At 35.2% G+C, this 19,133-nt stretch overlaps 1 protein-coding gene across 18 annotated transcripts in view; it reads right to left on the reverse strand.

The window, feature by feature from the left end:
• The window catches only part of LOC117414056 (microphthalmia-associated transcription factor), a 48,610-nt gene that overhangs the window by 8,879 nt on the left and 20,598 nt on the right, over positions 1–19,133 (reverse strand). For 9 of the 18 annotated variants that reach the window (XM_058999973.1, XM_058999974.1, XM_058999971.1 and 6 more), the window contains exons 2-3: positions 10,507–10,756; positions 3,493–3,579 (exon numbers count right to left, since the gene is read on the reverse strand). In XM_058999973.1, coding sequence (XP_058855956.1) covers positions 3,493–3,579; positions 10,507–10,756 — 337 coding nt within the window. Of the gene's footprint in view, positions 1–3,492; positions 3,580–10,506; positions 10,757–15,316; positions 15,400–19,133 lie in introns of all 18 variants that reach the window. The other 9 variants (XM_058999979.1, XM_058999972.1, XM_058999969.1 and 6 more) reach the window with 3 other exon arrangements.

Consider the following 19,133-nt stretch of genomic DNA (forward strand, 5'->3'; position numbering starts at 1 on the left):
GCCACGATTGTAATTGATATGGCTTACTGAGACTCAGGCACACTCTGTTACTATTCATATTAACAAGGGTTGACTCTTGTTTTGTAACAACAATGGCCCTTTAAAATAAGATCATGTGACTTAGTTGGAAGAAAGGCTCAGATTTTGGCAATGGTGGAGGTGAAGCTACCATTTTTGGTGGGGACAACCCGACAAGGAAAGAACTAAGATCTATGATAACGGTGCTTGTGTTAATAAGAGGTAGAAAACGGATTTTAATGATTTGAGGCTCGATTCTCAAAGATCTTCCACTGCCCGTTCTACTACTCCTGGGCAATGCACTGCACTTCTGATCCCACCAACAAACATTATTGGCACTATAGAAATGACATTGCGAAGCAGGTTCAAATTATGCATCACATGAACAGGGGTGTACCATTTTTGAAAAAAAGTTGTCCAAGGGACAAAATGATAGAAAAATCTAATCTTAACAAACTACTTCCCCCATCCCTGTCGCACAAAACACACACAAAAAAAGTAGAATTAGGATTTGGGTTTTATTTAACAGTGAACACAAGCAATCAATTAGTGACTAACAGGGGAGGATCTACCTTGTAGCTTGACAGGTTCACTAAATTCTTCAAGATACACAAAAGGTTCCCTGTGACCTCACCTCACTTCAACAAATTTAAAACATACTTTAAGGAAATGTTCCTTTCAGTGCAGTTTGGAACACATTTGCTAGTAAATTTAAGTAACATACTAAGAGTATAACTATAATAAGCAATACTGGGAGTTATTCAAATATAAAAATAGCTTCTGCCTGTTTTTTCCCCACTCTTTCTCTATAAGCTGAATCCAACTCCTGATGTACAAGTGTTTTAGTTTGTCGAATCACAGATACAAAATCATTGCCATCTATTATTGCTGCTTTGTGGAATTCTGATTTTTCTTGCTGTTCTTTCAGTGAACCCCAGATTTTTAAAGGACTTGTGTCAAGTCTCTCTGCATTTTTTTTTTCACTGTTTTTCTACTAGAATGCACACAATATTTACAGTAGGCTGCAACAAATTCTGCAAAGACAAAATATGTTTTTTTCTTTTGTTTATTTCTATGATATACTAATTTTTTTAAACAGTGTACAACCTATTACACCTGTTTTCCCTCATCTAACATCTTGTCCCATGATGGCTAACTGGAACACTGCTGCAGCAGGGTGATCCTGGTTTCATACCCTGATGGCTTTTTTTTTGGGGGGGGGGGGGGGGGGGGTAACATTCTTTCCCTTCACTACTCTCACTGAAAAATAAATACATCAATGAATTAATACATAAACACATTGCCATGAGATTTACAGTCTATTTTATTAAAAAAAAAAAAAAAAAAAAATTATAAAATCTTGTTGTCCCGGGCATCGGCAGTTACAAATTACACACCCCTGTATGAATGAAACCATATGATGACTATATAAATATATATATTATTTAAAGTAGAATTTCTGAAATGCAATATAAAGGGCTGCATTGCCTAAAACAATTTGTATTCAACTGATGGATTCAAAAACTGGTCTAAAAAAAGAATTACATTCAGAAACACAGATTTGTCAGAGACAAGAAGGAAAATGTATTGGTAATGACGTCATTACCGACATGAAGAAGGCAGCATGATCAGGATATACCCCTCAGCCAATTGTAAAATTCCTGAATGAATCCTTTTTTTCTGGTAGGGCTTGTAGACAAAGAATCATGCTATTATCAATAAATACAAACTGTTTTTTTTTCATGTGTGTGTATGCAGTACGGAAATAATTTGCACGTTTTTATATACAACACCTTTCTAGGTTTGTAAACAACCACAGGTAAAGGCATATGAAAGCAATGCAAGAAATAGACTGAATGATATCAACACAGAGGTGAAATAAAATCACTGTAAAAAGACTACTGTCAAAAACTTCAGTTCACAAGCAGAATAAAGAAAGTCTCTGTATTTGTGTGTAACATGTAACACTATACGGTACGGTACTGTGATCACAAACACACAACACAACTTAAAAAAATAATAATACATTTGACAAAAAAATAGAGCCAATTTTACAAAGATCGATATTGTATTGAGTTTTTTGCTACACACTTTCCCAGCTACCACCATGCGGGATAAGAACATTCAACTCTCAACACATGAGCCAATGTACTTACAAGCTTGGCAGTGCAGCAATTCTTCATGAAAGTAAATTCAAAAGGGAACACATAATGTTAAAAATAAAACAATGAATAAAAACATTTGAATTTGTGTTTATTTTTTCTTAATACATTTTTAATTCAATTTTACTAATTTGAAATGCCCAATTGCAATAAGGTTCAAAATCAGCCGTTAACGTCCCAACTAGAGTCCCTTCAGCATTTGTTTCTTGCAGTTACTTTTTGTGGTGGAACATCCAATCTGTCTGCCTGCGATACAGATATGTACTTTTCATTAAACTTCTCAGTCTGATAATCTGAAAGTTAGATCATCTTTTGCCAATTAAGCAACATGAAGCATCCTCTAGCCAGTATGCAACATTTAAAACAAAATATAAAAATAACTTAAAGACACCACTACAGTCATTCAAATGTATTATGCTAATAACCTTCTCTAGAATATGCATATGTTTAGTATTAATTAACTGGAGAAACAAATAGAGTACCCATTCAATGTATTTATCATAATTAATGTATTGTTTATTTAATTTTTTTACCAAACAAAGCTATTCATGGTCAAGGGTGTGGTCTTGATACACAATCATGAAAGGATTAACCCGTGTATCATTATTCAGTTTGAAGACACCATGTAAGAGTGACGAGTAAAGTGGTCACAATCTAAACAAAACAGATTCTTAAGAACATCAAGACAGAATATGTAGTGGCATAATCAAGCTTGCCAGTCAAAGATAAGCATTAACAACTCATGTACCACCGTATTCTCAGTCAAGAATGAGCGTACATTTAAAAAACGATGTATTTAGTAATGTGTAATTTATAGGGTTTACAAGTATCACTAGATCTCATAACAGCCAGACAGAGATCTCATAGGCTGAAAACTGGGAATCAAACAGTTTAAAGGACTTTAGAAAGAGAACTTGCTGCAATATTCATCCGTGTTGAACAAACAGCAACGTTTAATATTATTATTATTATTATTATTATTATTATTATTATTATTATTATTATTATTATTATTATTATTATTATTTACTGTATATACCTCAATAAGTAGTATACATCTGGATAATATTTACAGATGGCTTTTTAAGACTAATATAGATATGTATTTTTTCTTAATTTGGCAACTTTTGTCATTTATTGGAATTTGAAATATAGATTCTCATTTGTACACTATGCATTAGGATTTTGTAACTTTTAAATAAAAAAACACACCTAAAATTTGACTGTGACAGAATAGTGGGTCACGACCCTAATTGTCTGTCCAATTGTTTCTTGGAAATGTGTTGTTATTTTTCTATTGTCTTGTCCTCACCTTACTGTTTCTTTTTAAAAGGTGTTCATTCATCCCAGCTCTGTGAGGACCCATACAGGCTGGCACAGTGGAGACCAGGTCACGAGCCTGTTACAAGTAAAAGAAAGGTTGTTTATAAAACAACTCAGGTGTTAATGGGTGAAGCCTCATGTTATAAAGATTTGTATACCAATACTTTTGTAAAGAAAATCAGTTGTGAGCTAAGAAAAACTGTTAACCCCACAGCTGATACTGTAATATTTGTATCTGCTATATTGGAACTGGTTATATTGAAGTATCTAACTGTTTTAGACAAGCTGAAGGAGAAATGTAATAAATACAACTTACAATGTGTTGCTTCCAGCTAATTTAAAAACCAAATCATAGTGTGTTCAAAGATGCAATGAATACTGTACTTCTCTGTTGTTGCATATTGGTGTTTTTGAAGTTTTCAAATGAGTTTCTAAAGCCCCTTTCACACTGGCATCGGGTCGAAACCTACCCGGGCAGGACCCGGTGTCATGCGGGTTGGCTACACGATTTCACACTGGTTTTAATAAAGCAGTGTTGATCTGGAATGAAACCTGGAAATCAAAGTCCCAATGTGGCCTGTTCTGGGAAAATCCAGCCATAGTAGGGTGACAGGATTCCCCTTGTCTTGGTTATCAGAAAGAAATTGTTGAGAATTGTTCACAGAATGAATACATGGCAGCAATCTAAGAAATCTCATGCTGCTCAGTAATGTGTCTTGCCAGAGTCTTAAATTGAATAATGAAGAAAAAGACCAGGTAACTATTACTGTACATGAATCCCTTAGTCACATACTCAAATAGGGCCCATCAATGTTTTCTGAAACCGACAATTTAAATCCTGGAATCGTGGATTGCAGTTCCCTTTTGCTGTATTTTAAACCAGATTATTATTTATTTTTATCTCAATTTTCCTTTGACATTTCATAGGATTATAAATTCCCAACAAGGTCAGCATTACTGAAATATTTTTCTATAGACCAAAAAGCCTGGTACTTAAAACAGTTAATCAGAGAGTACATCACAAAACAAGAAGATAAACACAGTTAAAGTACTCTAAACAAGAAACGGCTAAATATTGCACATGAAGAGCAACACAAAGACCTGTAGCATTCACTAATGTTTTACCATTGCAAAAAAAAAAAAAAAAAAAAAACAGCTTTAAAAAATATGTTAAATTATATGAAATATACAATAAATCATTTTATATACAGTTGATTTTCCAATATACTGAATATATATATTTTTTAAACTAGACAAGGCTGACTTCTTGCCCTGGGCTAGATGTAAGCACCACAGAGGCTGTATACTGCAAAGGAAGAGCCCAACAGCAGACACCAATTTTATACGGTGCTGTGCTTCAAACATAAAAACTGTGCCAGAAGCCAGACGTATTCACAAGAATGCTCTATCTACAATCTACAGTGTGAGCACAAAGAGTCATATTGAGTTGGTGCTCAAGCTATTACCAAAACGTTATCCTGTACTTTCAGAATGAAAACAATAATGTTAATGTAAGGGGGGAGGGGGGGAGTCGATAAACTGGTTCTCCTATGCTGGGAAGCCTAGGATTTTGAAGAAGCAGTCTTCTGTACACAAGAAGCTTCAGGATAATATAGGCGACAACCAGAAACACACATTATACTGCATTGGTATCAGCAGAGGCTGGGGTAGGCCTTGAAATCAACATGCTCAATGATGTGAGTTTGCAACCAGACGTCTGAACGTAAATTATAAAAATAATGGATTTCCTGCTTTCATCGTTTGCCCGCTGTTACTACTATAACAAGTCACTGTCGAGTTTATAAAACTTTAAAAAATGTACACATAAAAATGGATGCGCAGTTATCAAGATGTAAGTAACAACGTACAGCTATGGACAAAAGTTTTGCAACACCCTATAGAATTAACCTATTTTTGCTTCATAAAGTCAAATGAAACCTGCTGAATAATGTTATGTTAATATATTGAATTACATAACGCTTTGTAGTTTTCCATATCAATGGATATTATTTAATACAAGTTAAATAATTGATTTAGTGATACATTGATGCTAAATGCAATTGATTATGCAACCCAGGGCGTAAGCATCTGCTTCAGAGTTCAGTATCAACCCGTTTCATGAATGCTGAATCTATTTTTATTTCAAAACAGACATTGAAAAAACAGCCCATTGACTGGTAAAAGAAATTGCATTAAAATGTCATTGTTCCAATCCTACTGAGATAAATGAACAGGATCTGTGACATTGATTTTCTCCATTGTAGAGGATTTATAAAAAATATTCTTCTGGACATTTACTTAGTAACAATCCCCAATACATTTTTTTGTTTTAATTATCTACACCCAGATGAATAGACTGAAGTCAACAACAAAGATGTCCTAGTTTCTGCACTGGTGTTACATAAATAAAGTTTATTACAGTGTAATATTAACATGATGCAAACTTTGAACTGAAGTCAATTCTTATAAATCTGGCCTCATCTTTTCATTACTGAAACAAAGGTGCCTGTTGTAGACTGCCTAGAGCAAAAGCACTAGACTCTGCTACAGAACCCATTTTGCCCAAGGAAGTATAAGGATAAAAGATTAACATTCCTCGGCCATGCAACCGTGCATTGCTCAATTGATAAATGTCATCATGACCACAAAGTAAATTGGTAAAAGGGAAAACATTGCTAAATCCCACTATATTATTATCTGATGATAATTAAAAGTCACCGTGGTAACAAAGCATCCTCTTAATTCTCTCTTGATAGTAACATATTTAAATGATGTGCCCTGTATAAGCTCAAAGAAGGACTTTACAGTCAAACGACCATTCCTCCCCACAGAGTCTGTAAAGAAGCAAACATCATTAAAGTTCTGCAGTGGATTGTGTACACATGAATCCCAACAAGTATATGCTGGTGTTGTGGGTGCCATCATTGCCAGCAGGCCATGACAACACCAATGTAGCCAAGCTATAGAATGGCTGTGCTCCTCTGATAAATCTCAACGTATGTGCAATTTAAAATAATCCCCTCTTGACCATTTGCTGTATTTTACTTACTGGAATCTAAATTCTGCATTCTCTTCATTACATGACTATAATATAACAGGAGGAATTCACAAAGCCATTTACTGAAAAACTGAATTCACTTTTGAGAAAGATATAAATTACACAAATTCAGACTTTGTGAATTCCCCGCTGTATGTTTGGTAATGATTTTTAAAAATAAATACAAATGTAGGCTGCAAGCTACAGGTTAAACAAGGTCAGACTGATTACGGAAGGGGCCAATAACCTTAAGTAAACTCACACATGAAGATATTCCATTTTTACCAGAGATTTATATTTACAGATTCGGTTAAACTTCATTATTAGAAACAACACATTCTTAGTAATTGTAATACCCTTCACAAATGAGGAAAACAAGACATGTAACAAAAGTGACCTTTCATGTCAAAGTTGAAAACAAGCTCAAAAGTCAAATGATCGCAGCTAAGCAATTAAACAGATATTTTTAGGTGCCATTTAACCCCTCAGATACATCTGTTAATAAAACAGGCAATTTACTGTTGTATTTGTTCACATATGCAAGATTCTTGAAGCAGTAGTTTGTATTCCCCCCCCCCCCCCCCCCATCCTATGCTTTGAATTTGAACTCTACTTTTGCTATACTGAACTGTTGACCTTGTTGAACACTGTGTCTAGCAGCTTTGCTGTTAAGAGTTCACTGTGTCATCCAACTTCTTTGGAAATATAAGAAACAAAGTCAAGTAGAAAAACATTTCTGGTGTATGTTGAGTTTGTCTTTTATAAATTTGCCTTTTCAATAAATACAATGTCCTCAATTTGTAAACCTTTAGGCATCATGTTATTTTGCATTATGAACATGCACATGTTTAATTAATAATTAACGGTGTTAGGCCCTTTTTGGTCTATCTTGCAGTTAAAGATACAATTTAGAGTGTGTGTTTGCCCATTGATGTTAAGGTTTGTTTTTCTACCCAATACATACAACGGAACACAGACGGAAGGGATGCCTGTTTAGCTGAAGTGACTACATAAAACATACAAATCAGATGAATCTCACTTTTATGTGATTTAGTGCTCTTTCATTAGCATTGCCTTTCTGATATAAACGATTCCATCCTATTTTAAAATAACTTAAAGACGTGAAATTAACCATTAAACACAACTCACTGATTTTCTAGCAGAATAATATGTGTTGTTGTCCAGCTAATGCCATGCATTAGCAGTATTTTGTTTTCTTAAATATTCCAAAGAATGAAAGTAAGGCTAATTCTTAGCATTCTTAGATGAATTAGTGTTCAGTGTGTGGTAATTCTTAGTGCTTTTGTCTTGATCCCTAAAGTTACCCCTTATTTATTTCTACAGGGTTAGAGGTCATTTAGCTAATTAAGGCACCAATCAGTCTTTAGAGAAACTCATCTAAGCTTAATGTTTTCACTTTTAACGTCTAGCAGCTCAGCCTGGTACCTCTAATCTAATTTCTCCTGATGTTACAGCTGTACTAGCACACTACTAATTGTGTCACAGATCGGCAGGTTGAAACTACTACACTGTGCTGGGCAGATTTTCTACATTTTTTGTAATTTAGCCAAAAAAAATGCATTTAAGCTTTTCCTTAATGACAATAATTTATCCAGTGTGTCACCTTCTATTCAGTCAGCATGACGGCCAAACAATGTATGAAAGAAAGGAACAAGATCTAAAGATGTTAAGAACAGACTCTTTATTCGTTAACAACTCACCAGACAAGTCCCTAAAAATCAAATAATGTGCAAATTAAACAACTTCGTAACATAAACTTCCCCTGCCATTGTAATGCTTTTTTTTTTTTTTTTTTTTAGATCACTGTGACCTACATAACACGTGGAATAGAATCTTATAACAAATACCTATGCACAGATTCATCCAGATCCGACAAGTGGTTTCAACAATATAGCCTCCAATACCTCAGTCAAATTGCCCAGAGTAAGCCATAGAACATGGCTTGTCATCACCAAATCACACAGAGCATGTCCATTGCAAACTAGAGTTCGCTGGTGTTAACAGGTGGTCACCCTGGTGTTGTTTTTTTTTTGTTTGTTTGTTTTTACAGTAAAGTTGGCCCACTAAGAAAATTGCGATCCAAATGCTTTTCAATAGGGTCTCAGGTTGTCTTGTGAAAATGTAGTAAAGTTACTACGACAGTATTGCAGAAAGTCTTTTTTTTCTTTTATTCTTATACAGTAGCCACATATAAAAGCTAGAATAATTTCAGCTAACAGAACCCCCACCTCCTACCAGCTTCATAGTATAGTACAGAGGCAGGTGGAGTTAACAGAGTTGAACGGTTGAATGGCAAAAATAACAATCCTGCAAGCAATATGGCACTTAATTACCCTGAGTAATAGAACAAAATAACATCCACTTTAATATTAAAGCAACACAACTGGAAACTGGGAAGAACTTACAGTAGAAAAAAAAAAAGTTCTTCAGAATTAATAAACTGACAAATTGAACAAGGTACTAACTAACACACCAAAAACACCTTTGATAAAAGGATAAAATTAAGGGTTGAGAAATCTAAAGCCCCTTTCACACTGGCATGATCTACCCGGATCGGAACCTACCCGGGTAGGACCCGGTGTCATGCGGGTTGGCTACGCGATTTCAGACTGCTTCTGATAAAGCAGGGTTGACCTGGGTGATAGATGCGTGTATCAATACCCCAGAAGCAGCTTGTTACAGACGCTTCCATCCAAGCTTCTCTGGACTGAACCGTCGGCCCAGGTGTTGATTAGAGCAAATGTTTCTTCATCCCTGCTGCAATCTGGCTCATGCTGTGTCTCAAGAAACAAAAATATGGCTAAACAGAAACGTTCCTTGTGGAAGTGAAACCTTCACGCAGGCGTGGCTGTTTGTTATTTTGTCGGCTTACGAACGTCCTTCATGTATTTTGTCTCGTTCAACCCGGGTCAAAGCGTGTTGACCCACATCCTGGAGGTGGGTTGCTGGGACCCGGGTCAACCCGGGTATGACCCAGGTACGTGGTTTCACACTACGTGGTATTGTGATCTGGGTCAGGACCCGGGTAGGTGTGCCAGTGTGAAAGGGGTTTAAGTTTATTATATAACCCATCTATTCCCTTTCTGTTAAAGGTCCTTTACCATTTACAACTGCAGTATCTACCTTTTCCATAAAACAGTAATGTATACAACCTTTAAAACATTTACTGTCTTGGTCCATGAGCTTTTACAAGTCCAATACATTTCATGCAAACAAAACATTCATAACTTTGTTTAAAATCTTCTAGATTCTATATTCATTGAAATATATTCAATTTGAAATGCAATGCTTATAAAAATCCAATATACATTCAAGTGGTGTTAGACACATCTTCAAAATACCAGCAGTCTAAATCACCAAACAAAGAACTATACTGCACAGAAATTCAATGAGTTTCTAAATGTTATTTGATCAAACAATGCAAAAATGAAAGACTTTTATAAAGTAATCCTTACCAAATTGTGTGAGCCATGTCTATTCTTAGAAGCATATTCTTTTTCGGAGTAATTATCACACTATCTCCTATGGCACATAAATATTTCCAAGAGTTTCTAGTCTCCAGATGAACAAGGAATCAAAGCTTCTAAAAGAGGTCAATGTAGTTGAGCAAATAGGATTAAACATGGCTAATGGCAAAAGGCTGGAAACACAGCATGCATAAAACAGGAATTCTCTTTCAAAAGATAATCCCTAGAGGATTTTAACACAGTTCATTTTCAATTTGGCAATAAAAAAGAACTATAATAATTATTAATTATTAAGTAATACTGTGATTCTTGAAATGTATTTTTGTTTACGAATAAGAGTGTATGCTAAGAAATAAATAATAATAATAATAATAATAATAATAATAATAATTGCTCCAGGTGTTCAGCATACCTCCAATCAGAGCAGTGATGCTGTGAAAAGGTAAATGTGAAAGCATGAGAAGATAAGGCAGTTTACCTTGAGGACCTCCATGGGTACCGGTGTTGCTGTGGGCAGGCTGGTGGGGACACTGACGTTGATGGCTGCTGTCTGACTGCTTGGGGTTCTCTGCTGCATGTACTGTGCCGCTTGCTGCTTCTGCCTCTGTTCTCGACGCTCCTGCTCTTGCATTTGCTCACGCATGAGCTGCTGCCGTAGCAGGATCCGTGACGTCATAGTGGAGGAGCTTAACGGGGGTTTGGAGGATCCCGGCTGCTCTGACGAATTACTGCAGGCAAACCAAGAAGGGAAAGGAGCGCATTAACAGTATTTTATTTAGCATTCCCATCTGACCTGTTGTCCCTAATTTCAGAAAGGTGAGGAAATGTTTGAGTAAACTGATGCGGAGACTACTTGGTGAACTTTTGTTGCATGTTCCTGTTCCTTCAGAACTGAAAACTCAATTACACCCGAAGTACACTGATTGACATCCGTTACACAATAAACATTACTTTTTTCAGTGGACTTCAACACCTCAATCAAAATACTTTTTTGATTGTAAACAACATCAGAGCTACTGATGCTAACCCTACATTTTTTTTTTTCAGTATAGGATATTTTGGTACTAAAGTAAAATGTTCCTAATTTGTATCCATTAGTGTTCCACTTATAAATAAAATAATTACTGTGCATAATGAAAGTGTATTTCTATATGTTCTTACATACATTTGTTGTACTGTATTATATATAGCTTATTATTTGCCAGGAAAATCTTCTTTTCCCAGGATCAAGACTGTCTTGCTCTGCAGGACCTGTCTATTCAGCGCATTCCCAGAGTGAGTGATCCTTTTGATAAAACAAGAGAAAACCTTTGAGCCAGCGCAGCTGTGGAATAATCGCACTAATTAGCTGCTCAAGTCAAATACAGCCTTACTCCAAGACAATCACTTGGCATTGGGATTTCTATACAATAATTTAAGCCTTATTTCAAGTAAGCAGATGCCAAGGAATATTTAGCAATGTCAACAGCTCTTAAACATACAGTTCGCTTTGTTCTGATAGTTTTGTTGAAAGTTGCAGTGGAGAGATAATAAAATGTTGATTCATTATTTCAATAAAAATTATGCTTCAGCCTGACAAAAAGTATGTTGGCATATGTTCTTCTTACAGGAATAACTCACATTACTTATAAAACAATATATTATATATCCAACACTTCTTAACACTTAATTATAATATATATAGTCATAGCAAAAACCAAGTCTTTTCAGTGTATTTTCCCATTATAACATTGAGACTTTGTCTAAATGTATGACTAGGTTTATTTTAGGGATTAGGGACAGGATTTCTGTGTGTGTGTGTGTGTGTATACATACATATACATATACATATATATATATATATATATATATATATATATATATATATATATATATACACACACACAGACGTGCTCAAATTTGTTGGTACCCTTACAGCTCATTGAAATAATGCTTCATTCCTCCTGAAAAGTGAAGAAATTAAAAGCTATTTTATCATGTATACTTGCATGCCTTTGGTATGTCATAGAATAAAGCAATGAAGCTGTGAAAAGAGATGAATTATTGCTTATTCTACAAAGATATTCTAAAATGGCCTGGACACATTTGTTGGTACCCCTTAGAAAAGATAATAAACGAGAGGAGGCCATTCGGCCCATCTTGCTCATTTGGTTGTTAGTAGCTTATTGATCCCAGAATCTCATCAAGCAGCTTACAACATTACTGGGGAGTTGGTTCCAGACGCTCACAATTCTCTGTGTAAAAAAGTGCCTCCTATTTTCTGTTCTGAATGCCCCTTTATCTAATCTCCATTTGTGACCCCTGGTCCTTGTTTCTTTTTTCAGGTCGAAAAAGTCCACTGGGTCGACATTGTCAATACCTTTTGCAATTTTGAATGCTTGAATCAGATCGCTGCGTAGTCTTCTTTGTTCAAGACTGAATAGATTCAATTCTTTTAGCCTGTCTGCATACGACATGCCTTTTAAACCCGGGATAATTCTGGTCGCTCTTCTTTGCACTCTTTCTAGAGCAGCAATATCCTTTTTGTAACGAGATGACCAGAACAATGAATTTTCTGCATGCACAAATGTCCTGACTGAGGACATACGTCACACATTGTGTAGCCGTCTGCTCTTCTAATATTATAGGGTGTTGACAGACTATTAGATCATTGCATTAATACACATGAACACTAGTTAAAGGTTGCACTGCTATTTGTTTTAACTGTTGCACATGGCATTGCAGCTTCAATATGAAAATGAAAAGAAGAAGCAGTTAGGTTAGATTGTTGCATGAAGGTAATTTAGCTAGACAAACAGTACCTTTTTAAAATAATAATCCTTTCCAAAATATAATGAAATGCCTTCTTTGGAGTGTCACACAATCTTTTCTAGATGGTTTTTTAAATTTTATTTAAAAGGTGACTATCTGACAATGCCAATGACTGTGGTTACATAGATACACTCCTAAAAAAAAAAGCAGAGTACAATAAAAATCCCATTTTACATTTCTTAACACGTGTATGAGATAGTTCCTTATCCTGCTATTGTATTTAATTTGATCAATCAAAGGAATTCAGTATGACATAATGAGCTTTTGTTCCACCATAACCCCACTAATTTAGCTATGTGCATTCTGAGTGGCCATGACAGCAACATAAACACAGAGCGACGTTGATAAATATATTTTTCATTATATTCGGTAAAATCCTGCTTGCTACTGCCTTTTTTTATTTCATCTCTTCTTTCAGTAATTTGTCCGTTAAACAGCACTCTGTATTCTTACACATGTATAGTAGATGATTACATATTATCAAGGAAAAAAACTGGCACGGTCTGTCTCTCTGCCTGCCAAGTCTAAACTTAGTAATGCACTTTTGATCTTCTGTGACATTATTATTGTACACTTAGTAAAGTATAAATGTGTATAAATGCATCCATGTATTGATAATAGACTGTGATAGTGCAACTGCTCATGCACTGTCATGTTTACACAAGTAAGTCAGTAACATACAAGCCCTGCCAAAGCTTGTAAATTAAAACAAAAGCTGTCAGTATGACAAAACAGCTGATGACTATGACATGCATCGACAGCATGTATAGATTAGTATAGAATAAGAAATGACAATTCATAGTTTCATGAAAAATGGTGTCATTATGTAAGGAAATGCATTGTTAGTAGCATTAAAACTGTTGATTTACAGCACTGTATGTGGAATAACATTTTGTGTTCTCAACATAAGTGAAAAGGTGTGATACGGACAGCCGAAAAGGCACCTCCATATACAGTATCCCCACAATTCGCTACTACCAAATAACCTATAAACCAAGTGTCATCACAACTGGATAAGTGTTGTTTTCTTTTTTCATATAAATAGAAAAACATGTGCAAGTACGGCAGCTTCCACTTTTCAAACCCCAGTCAAGATAATAACCTGCTCCCTATATAGGCAGGCTCAAGTTCTAGAAATGATTTGCACTTTTTGGATGTTGGTTGGATATGGTGACGTTAGGTCTGAACCCACTGTGATTCAGTAGGCACATGAAGAACAGAGTTTACTGTCAGCACCTGATTACTGTTATCCAAAACAGCATGCACCTAGTAATGTTTTTTTCATTTTAGATAGACATTCTATAATTGAACTGGACCTGCATTTTGTTAAAGTAAACCAGCAGTGAGATATGCTGTAACATTACTGCCTATTCCCAATGACATCACACTTCTTCATTTCCAAAATGTCCATTATAAAGTTAATTAAAATAATGATTACAAAATAAATTAAAAAAAAAAAAAAATACATTTTTTTTTTTTTTATTTACAGAGAGTACAGTAATAAACATATTAGCCTCTTACATGCATGTCCAATAACAGGATAAGTACAGTAAATATTTGACCATTTCCCATTTGCAGTCATTTACATAATAGTCAACGTCATCCTATTTTAGCAAGCAATTTTCTTCGGCAGTACAATGGAAGATCTAAAAATAGAAAAAGCTGTATTGTATGGATCTTTCTGTGTACACCTCCACAAGCTGGGAAACTGCTACTAAACACAATGCTATTTCAGTTCAACCAAAACCTCTCTCATGGCCCAAGAACACTTCAGTAAATAATTAATCAGCTCTGGAGGTGGCTCTAGCATGAGTCTCGACTTAATAAGACCCCATAATGCTGACTCGCTTCAATGCCCATACTTCAGACCAGCAATACATAAAGCCTTAGCATTGTTCTTACTTAGCAGCAGCGGAGTTGTGAATGGATGTAGTTATCAACTGTAAAGGTCACTGAATTGTTCCGTAAAATAAAAAATAGTACATAAGTGTAGTAAAATATTACAAACGTTCTATATTATAATTTGCATTTGTTATAGTAATAGTATGATGTTATGTCTAAATGGTAGGTTGCTCCAAGTAAAATTGAAAAGTATAAAAAGTATATCAGCCTTTTAATGCAAAATTAATAATAAGTTAGGTGAGTAAAGACTTTTCATTTAAAATATGAACTCCAAATAGTTTGTTGTAATATGTTTAATGTCCATCATTACTGATATTTGTATATGTATGTTGCTGCATTTTGACATTAATTACTGGTATATTAGTATCAGCAGGTGCACACTGAATGCAAAGAAGCCACACTTACTTTCATAATGGCTTATACAGTAGCAGTTTTTACAAATTAGTAACAGATAATAAAATGATTCCCACATTTAAACCTGAATATACTGAAACCTCTCAAGGCTAGGAGGATACACAATCAGTCCAGGTCTATAATGTATTTACACAAACTGTTCTACAATAATAGGTACTTACAGGTAGTAGCTTTGAAAGGAGCATGGTCTGAACATTTGTATTCCAAGAGCCTCCATCTTTTTCTTAAAGGTGTTCTGCAAGCCCTTGGAGGAGAGTGAAAGTCAAACTCAGCTCGAGCTGTGCATGTGTCACTGGGGGAGGCTCCTGATAAGGGCCTGGCAACTCCAATCCACACACAGCTTAGTGTCATGAATGCCGGTGCCCTAGCCTATGTCTGAAACAGCAGATCTGTTTAATCCAGCACCTACCTGAGAAACAATACAGCACAGTACAACCTCTACATTGAACAACAAGACAGCAGAACTATTCATACAGTTTCATGTATAAAATGAGCTTGTACAGGTATAACCAATGTTGCTTTTACTGATTCAAGCTTCTTTTGTAATACAATTATCAATAACTCACATGTTTAATGTAATCACCATTACAACTATGACATGTATCTTTATTTATACCCTTAGAAAAAACAACTGCCACTGCTTTCCATTTTTTCAACAAAGAACTTTCTTGGGTATTAATTGAAAATGGATGTCCTGCCAGCTACATCATATAGTTTCCTTTGGATAATATTAAGAACTGCTTTGTGTACTCTAGCGGAGTATTTATATCCAAAAGAAACACCTCTACATTTATTAAACCATTCAGTTTTACATTCTGACAATTAAATAGTGACCCACTTTTTTCAGCACATATAAAATATAAGCTGTTCTTACTGCTTCCTTCCTAAAGCAAATACTGATTACTCCAGTCAAGTATGTACTGTAAACTTAATATTAACCTGGATGTACTGTGTCTTGTTTATTGGACAAATCCTTTAAAAGCCTTAGCAGTTTGATCAACTGTTATAGACTAAATGCATGTTCTGTAATGAATTGGTGCTTTTGATTCATATTGCTCAAGAAGAAGGGACAAACATTTCCTGTGAATGGTAAAGCTGTACTGCACAATTACAGACAGGGCAAGGCTATACATACAAATGCACATACAGAAATGCAAGGCAAGTACAGCAGAAGAAATAAAACAATGTTATGTTATCTTTAACACTCTTCTGCCCAAGCTGGGTGATAGAAAAATAACCTTTTGGAAGAGTGAAAAACAGATGTCACTGCAAACCTTATTCCAGACAGGAGAAACAATATGTATTATACTGTAATATACATATCAAAACATTATGCTGTATTTCCCCGGCTGTGTTGATAACCACTCAAGAGGAATATTGCTGTATCTCTTTTGAAAGTTATTTGTGTATTGTTGGGAACGACGCCAGCTTCTGAAAGGTGTAAACAAGCAATGCAGCCATAAAACACTTCACTGGAACATGGAGTTCACAGCTGCTAGGGACAACTGTAAGCACAACCAGGTAGAATCTCTTTGACCTCTGAGGCCTTACATTCACGTTCAATATATACAGGAGATACTGTTGCTGTCATTTCTTGCTGGTTTCTCCACTCCAGGTTATTTCACCATGTTTCCATCAAGCGACACTTTTAGAATCTGAGTTTTTTTGGGTGGCAGCCAGGATCCAGAGATGGGCAGCAGTGTGGAGTAGTGGTTAGGGCTCTGGACTCTTGACCGGAGGGTTGTGGGTTCAATCCCCAGTGGGGGACACTGCTGTTGTACCCTTGAGCAAGGTACTTTACCTAGATTGCTCCAATAAAAACCCAACTGTATAAATGGGTAATTGTATGTAAAATAATGTGATATGTGAAATAATGTATAATGTGATATCTTGTAACAATTGTAAGTCACCCTGGATAAGGGTGTCTGCTAAGAAATAAATAATAATAATAATGTATATGGAAGATTAGTTCTACATCAAATGCACGAGTGGTACTGTATAATAAACACTCCCGCAGGGTGATTTATTCAGTTTGGAAAAAAACACTAACATCCAAAAAAGTTTTCATTATAACATTTGACACATAAACACATGTCCCCAGTGTATTTCTTTCTAAAGGTAGGAAATAGAATACAGTATTTCATATTATCTGCAGAGATACATACTAGCACGCAACACTAGAGGGAGTGATGCTTCTTCCTGATTCAATGCAAGTCTCTAAGGTGCGCCCGATTTGGTCACATGAAACAACAAAAAAAAAGTAGTTGGTGCGACAATTTTGTTGTAGGAACACGTGTGCGACAACTGCTTTCACAATGTTGAAAACTGATCAGAAATACAAATTCTGTCAGCTACAAATACAAATGGATCTGAAAAACAAAAAACTTGTTTTCCGTATAAGTTGTATCTCACACCGGTATTTTTATCACTGTGTGTAGCTTGGATTGTTGTCCATGGTTTCATTATTTCTATTCCTAGAAAGGCTCTGCTGTTACCGGTAAGTGCCTGTAACGATGTGTGCTTCATCAGCGTTCTGTAAAAGTCATAATTATGCGATGTGACGACACATCGCCACATTAATAAGACTGTCCCAACTACTTTTCTTAGAATTCTATGTAGATCCGTTAAACTGGTGACTGTCATTTTTATTTGAAAATATTGTCCCATTTTAAAACCACACTACACAATAAGCTAGAGAGATTCATTGGAGACCACAAAAGAAAAACACAACAAAGAAAACGGCCTTCAATATAAACCTTATGAAACATACCTACAACAAGTAGGCGGGACTTGAGACAGGAACTGTGAGAAATGTAGAATGTAGAAATGTAGACCGCTATTTAAAAAAGCAGCAATCTCCACATTGATTGACAGCAATTCATATGTGATGCTTTACTGTGTTTTAGAATTAAAAACCTATTAATTTTAACAAAATTCATGGAATCCATATGTTATAAAAAATGACAAACGGGACTGCAGTGAATTACTTTAAGTTATAATTTCAGACTTTGCTCTTGTGGTTTATGATGCATTCACCAGAACCCCTTGATGCAATTATAACCTTGTAATTAATTCACTGCAGAAATCCAAAGAAATTGTTTCTGTTGATGATTAAAAAACAAAAAACCTCTAATGGAAATGAATGATAATTGAAGAGACTTTATGTTTTTGTAAAAAGCTTAAAAGAAAGAACATTTGAATTGGAAAAAAATATTGTCTATTATATTTGTTAATGAAAACATATTAAACTCTAAAGTGCTATGTAAAAAAGGGAAAAAAACAGCAAATTAAAGTTAGTGCACTTAATTTTGCTAAATTGTGCTCCTACTTTTATTTTTTACTTGGGCTCACATGTGTGCCTAAGAAAAAAAGGTTAGCGTTGAGCCCTGCTTCAATGTCACCTTCACTTGCAAAGAAATCTTATCTCAATCTTGAACTGACAGCAAAAAAACTATGTGGCTTTATCTTGGAACAATGCCACCAGCAACAAAAGACATAAATGTAACCTATTACAGAAAAAACATAAGCAGTGAAAATAAACTGACAGCAAAATGTGTAAATTTGACAAAGCCTCTAAAACAAACTTCTTTTTTTATTAATCCTTTGCATTCATTAACTATACAGTATCCCAACTGAATTGAATTCTGGCTGTGAACAGCTTTTTATAAACATATAAATTAATGTTTAGTTTTATGTCATGAACCAAAATAAATAGTACTCCACATTTTTTGTGTATTGCATGAGTGTGATTATTTTCCTAAAGCAATTTTCCCAGTTAAATTGAATTGGGCCCCTAGTTTTGACAAACCCTTTTTGTTGTCCTGCATTTAAAAGATGTCAGTTACCAGCCACATATGTAACACATGGCAGGTCAGCCAACAATATCTACTTACTGTGGAAGTAAGTAGTGTAAGCAGCCCTTCATTGCTTTAAAATCGCTTCTTTTTTTCCTCTGGTCCTTGCATAACAGCATTCAAA

Source organism: Acipenser ruthenus, chromosome 25 (assembly GCF_902713425.1).
Source record: "Acipenser ruthenus chromosome 25, fAciRut3.2 maternal haplotype, whole genome shotgun sequence".
NCBI lineage: Eukaryota > Metazoa > Chordata > Actinopteri > Acipenseriformes > Acipenseridae > Acipenser > Acipenser ruthenus.